We start from the raw sequence: 5,488 nt of genomic DNA on the forward strand, positions 1-5,488 counted from the left end.
TATTGTCCGAGTGGCTGGTCCAGGTTTGGCTTACTTTTTTGTCAAGCCTCGTACGTAGATCGAAATCAAACGTTGTCGAAAACGTGACCGAATGAGATTGACACAATCCCGACACCACGGGATGCGAGATACCATGCGACTGCAAGTGGATATACCTGTCATCTCGACCTTGATTAACGACCTAAACCATGCCTGATCACAGGGTAAATCGAACTTTTACCTTGGTTAACTTTCTATCGTCTCGGGCGGCGTTAACAATTTTCCACAAAATAAACACATTACAACGGTTTTCACTGCCTACATGTTGATACTGTTGATGCCTGTAAATCAGCTAAAAAAGCTACGCAGTTAATTTATAGTGCATTCGTTCCAGGGTTGTCATATCTGAGGGTAGAAGACCCTATATAGATCTTTATCTAACAAACAATGACTCTTTCAGTGTGTGGTGCAACCCGAACTGATAGTTCAAGCCGAGAAATACTGGCTTGTGAGATACTTGTGAAACACTTGTGAGATACCTGCTTGTGAAAGCTTGTGTGGTACAACCCGCAACGAATTTCAAGCCAACGAATGTGGGCTTGCGAAAGCGTATTAGCTTCGGTGCAAACCGCACAAGCCGAGCCTGAATATGTTGGCTTGCGTGAGCAAAACAACTCCTGAATCGCCTAGAAAACATGCTCAGCTAGCAACACCTGAATGAAATAACGAAGAATAAACGAGGCATCTCGTAAGCTTTTCTCGAGGACAGTACAGTTAATTTCCAAAAACAAAGCAGCACTACACAGCAACTGAAAAATGGAAAATAACTTGCCTTGAAAACTGCAGTCAAATCCAGACAAAAAGCGGGGCAAAGAATCGAAGTTCTCTGACAACGCAATATGAGTAGAGCTAGCAATGACTACGCACAACAAATGTAGCAATGGCCGCCTTTACTCGAAAACAATCACACGAAATACTAGTACCTAGTCTACCTCTCAGACTACTCATGCTCACAAAGATTTGTAACTTGACATCCTGTCCTCAAACTCTCAAAAAACTCCCCGACTATATGGGATTATGCAACAATTGCATAATCCCACAAAAACGAAAACAAATTGACGATTGTTTTTCATGCGTCTGTTGACAATAAATTTCCTCACAATACTGTCAGAGTGGTCTGCCGATCCACTCGGTTATCGCCTCGTGGATCCACAGCTACATTGACAATGTTATGACGAAATTCATCATCAATAACAGGACAGACGATTGAAAAACGGACGTCGATTTTTTAAATGGCCCAGTTCACTCTACGCGGAGAAATTTGAAAACGGAGGTTTCACTCTGAAAACGCGTCAAACGTTTTCCGTCCACACTACACCAGAGGAATTTAAAATCACAACGATCACCGGTCATTTTGGATTTGTGTTTGAGGAAAACTCTGTCGGAAAAATCCCCGCCGATTTCAGTAGGTTTTACGGCAATCTCCATTCAGTGAAAAATGCTGGAAATTTCCGTTGACGAATTGAAAAGCATTTTCCGGAGATAAGGACAACCCAGAGAGATTTACCCAGTTTTAACGCAACTCGCCTCGTACATATGTGAGGGTAAAATGGGGTTGATTAGCCTACACGACTTCTACGGTTCGTGACATTTGTACATTTGCCGTTCTCTGTTCAGTCAATCTTTTTTCCTTTTTTGTCGTTTCACTCGTGTTCATGAAGGGCACTTCAACTAACGTCAAGGAGCAAAAAGCAAAAATACGCACTCAACATGTAGCATCGACCCCATTTTAAAGAGGGGGTTTGCAAAAAGAACATGTACGTTTATATCAAAATAGCTCCACAGTGCAGATCAGCCATCGAGTGCTCAGAAATCTAGAAAAAATGCCGACAAAGAAACACAAAATAACAAGGTGAAGCATAAGACACATAAGGATCAAAAAGTACAATACGCCATTGGCTAGCTGTCATAGCCAATAGAAACCAGGCATTTTCGATCCGCCACAATGGTACACACCACGAGAAATTTGTGCCAAGCCGCAGAGTGTCTAACATTCTAACGTATGGACGATTTGCGCTAGTGGCAACTACAGACGGACAGAGCATTTTAGAAATACCGGCAACTGATGAGATCCATATGGAGGATCGAGACCATGGTCTCGCCTGAACTCAATCTCGTCCCCAGAACCCACGATCCTTCTGGCCTGCGGCAGGGATCGATAGCTCTGGCCGAACCCGATTTTCTGAGCATGCACAGAGTATTCGTTTCGTATTCTCAGCCAATCAGATTTGCCAGATTTGACGGGAAGTCCGTGAATCGCGGACTTCCAGTGTTGGACCAGCCCAGAGCTCTCGATCCTTGCCGCAGGCCAGAAGGATCGTGAGCTCTGGGTACGAGAATGGCCTGAACTAAGCCAAACAATGGCAAATACAACACGCAAAACAGTCAACAGGACTTGCGCGTAAACAGCTACATTTGAATCATGTGGTGGCATAACGACCAAAGGAGGAATAAACCTATACATCGAGCAAGAGAAACATAAGCTCGATCAGACAGCGGTAAACAAACATAAGAATGTCTCTAGACAAACGTACAGCTTTCTCGAAGTAAAGCTACGACATCTCCGAAGAAAAACGTTCGAAGGCAAATATGTTATCCGTGATAAGAATCAACCCACTCTACTTGCAAACAGTTCTAATCACAGCAGGCCCGGCGTCACAATATAGAAATCTAATGCAAGTAAGCAAACGTGTTCACGGTTAATTTCATATTTTGTCCCTCGAAAGCAAATACGTCGAGATTTAAAAGCATATCTTGCAATAGGAATGAGCCTATAAACAATACATAAACACATGGCAAATTACAGAGGTGTCAAACTCTACGAAGTGACACGCAGATAACAGTGGAAATCATGCAGACCTATGACCTAAAAATTTGCCATAGGACGGTCTAACGGCTCAACTCTACTTTAAGTTCCCCCTTATAACACAACATGAAGTACCCTTCATAAACACGAGTGAAGCGACAAAAAGGTCAAGAGACCGAACAGAGAACGGCAAATGTCCAAATGTCACGAACCGCAGAGGTCGGCTAGTCAAGCCTATTTTACACATACTCATTCCCAAGGATGATGAGACGTAGGGAGGGTATAATCACAGGTTAATTCTCGTCTCATCTCCACGTTCTCGTGGGATGTGGCACTGCCAATTCCTATTGATGTATTTTGTTTAAAAAAAATGGTAAAAGGAATCGCGGTTGCAATGGGAGTAAACCTTTATTCTTCCACAGGCAGACTAGAAGGAGACAACCACTTGCCATGTTGTTGCTCCATGTTGTTCAAAAGAGTATTGCTTTGGGGACAGAAAGTTTCGGGATTTTCGAGACTGTTTTTGAGACCGTCTCAACACCGTAAGTAAAAGAGTTTAGTGTGAACCTCACGAAGAGATGATGTGAAACAAACAAACCACATCGAGTATCTCCAAATCTCACAAGGTCGCTCCATATAATCAGATTAACGAAACGGTCTACGTGTAAATGATGACAAAACTGAACTATTTGCAATTGGACCGCAAAAATTAGTACAAGAAGAATTTTATCATAAAATGTTAACATCGATAAAAAATATTAGGAATTTATTTTGATTATCATAAGACAATGAGAAAGAATTCAAACTGCAATTCTATTCTCAAGTCCATTAAAAAAACTCTCAAAGTGCACATAACCCCAAAACTTTTTTTTCGCTAAAACGAATCCACTTGTTATTCGAAGCATTTGGGCGAAAACATTTTTGAATTTGGTTGAATTCTCGATCGGCGATTTTCTATGCCCTTTCAAAGTCGCGCTTGAAGTGTTACACAACCGCGTTTTAGGGAATCTGGGGCGGCGGTTGCTGATGACGTCTATCCAGGAACCAAACACAATGGCGCCTCAGTCAGCTCTCCGTATTCGCCGTAATCACAGTCCGTCATGTTGGATGCAACGTCACCATTTTCGCATGAAAGCGAGGCCACGCGTGTAAAAACATTATGGCTGAGTCGAGTACCTCAATTTCTTCAGAGTTTTGGCACCGCAATCTGGTGGACATACCGTCGTTCACAAACGCCTTTATCGAAAAAATGGCTAGTGAAAACCTTCCAGTGAAGATGACATTGACAAGAGGGTATAAATTCTTCTGCGAATCACATATTCACGATGTTGAAGGTAAGCTTCCGGCTGTATCTGCATTGAGCGTCATTGCTCGATAATCGTTATTCGTGCCTTCTTTAACAATCGAAGTTTAGAGTCTGGTCGAAACAAACGTAATTTTTTTTTTCATTTTTCAAAGTTAAGCTTGCTAAGGAAGAGGAGGGAATTACGGTCAGAGTAAAATGCTTCAGAAGCATGAAGAAGAATGAAGAGCCTCACAGACTTTATGTGGTGTTCAAGCGTCAAAACGAAGTTGGAGTAGAGTCATTTATATGCAGCTGTGCAGCCGGTCAAGGCTTTTGCCACCACGTTATTGACTTCATGTATACACTGGCTCATTACCTAAAATAAAAACCTAAAATCCTAATGCTGCTGTTGGGTTTCATTTTCAGTTGTATATATATTGTTCGCTTATCCAGTGCTGCCTCCAACTCCTCAATTCTCTGATGAGCTGCTTCAAGCAGCTCATATGTGGTCTTCGCAGGCTCACCAGAAAAAATGTAATCGTGGCAATTCAAGGTAGGTGTGTATATGAGCGTGGGGGAGTCTACAACAACAGGAGAGGATGACAGTTACGGTTGGACCTCCATAAAACTTTCCTGACCAGAAGGTTGGCCGGAAGTTGATGCTATGGAGTAAAATGAAAAACATAAAAATACCTCTGATTATTTTACGATTTTAACCGAGGGATGGTTAAAGAAATACCGACAACAATATTTACCTGTGACAGTGACAGGGGACAATGGCACACTTACATCAAATAATCGAACTCGTGCACGCGGTGGTTCTCGCTTTTTCGGAGATTTTCTTTCCCTCGGTGATCTTGACCACCAAAAAATACTCGGAACTGCATGCTTCTCTAGAACACGCTTCCCTGTTAAAGTTGTCTTTAAATTCGCTTCCTTCAAGTGTACAGAACATACTCTTGTGCTGTTTGTTATCTGTAGATGGACCAGATCATAATAATTAATGTAAATTCATGTGCGCAACAATATCATCGATAACCTAACCAACTGGAAACTTTTGCCCACGTCTCGCCGTATTTTGACAACTCACAGCTTTCGAATGGGTTCATCGCTTGGAAATTGGTGAAAGGTGAGATCTGGAATATTTTTAGCGCGATTATTTTGACATTGCGGCCCGTAACAGTGATCTCTGTTGGGCATGATTGCAGGTGATCGCCTTGTCTTCCCGATCACCGGAAGTTGACCTTCACACGCGTGCCCTCGCATTGGTGTCAAAAGCACATGACGTCAATCCAAGATGGCTGCTGTGCGATAAAGGCGAATTTTCTCGAGAAAATGGAAAACAAAACTAATCGTTC

The 5,488-nt window shown here is 42.4% G+C and overlaps 1 protein-coding gene across 1 annotated transcript; it reads left to right on the top strand.

Annotated features, from left to right (window-relative positions):
- Positions 1–3,843: 3,843 nt before the first annotated feature.
- On the top strand, positions 3,844–4,522 carry LOC149105256 (uncharacterized). Its single transcript, XM_089272193.1, has 2 exons — positions 3,844–4,179; positions 4,304–4,522. The coding sequence occupies exons 1-2, from the start codon at positions 4,005–4,007 to the stop codon at positions 4,513–4,515; spliced, it is 387 nt and encodes a 128-aa protein (XP_089128319.1). The 5' UTR covers positions 3,844–4,004; the 3' UTR covers positions 4,516–4,522.
- The last annotated feature ends 966 nt before the right edge of the window (positions 4,523–5,488 follow it).

Source organism: Orbicella faveolata, unplaced genomic scaffold (assembly GCF_042242905.1).
Source record: "Orbicella faveolata isolate gen_17 unplaced genomic scaffold, um_ofav_v1 contig_34, whole genome shotgun sequence".
In the NCBI taxonomy this organism is placed as follows: domain Eukaryota; kingdom Metazoa; phylum Cnidaria; class Anthozoa; order Scleractinia; family Merulinidae; genus Orbicella; species Orbicella faveolata.

Bases quoted from the DNA above. Each gene is read 5' to 3' on its own strand.
- LOC149105256 (XM_089272193.1), top strand. From the start codon at position 4,005: ATGGCTGAGTCGAGTACCTCAATTTCTTCAGAGTTTTGGCACCGCAAT. The intron at 4,180-4,303 runs GTAAGCTTCCGG...CATTTTTCAAAG, and splicing joins ACATATTCACGATGTTGAAG to TTAAGCTTGCTAAGGAAGAG.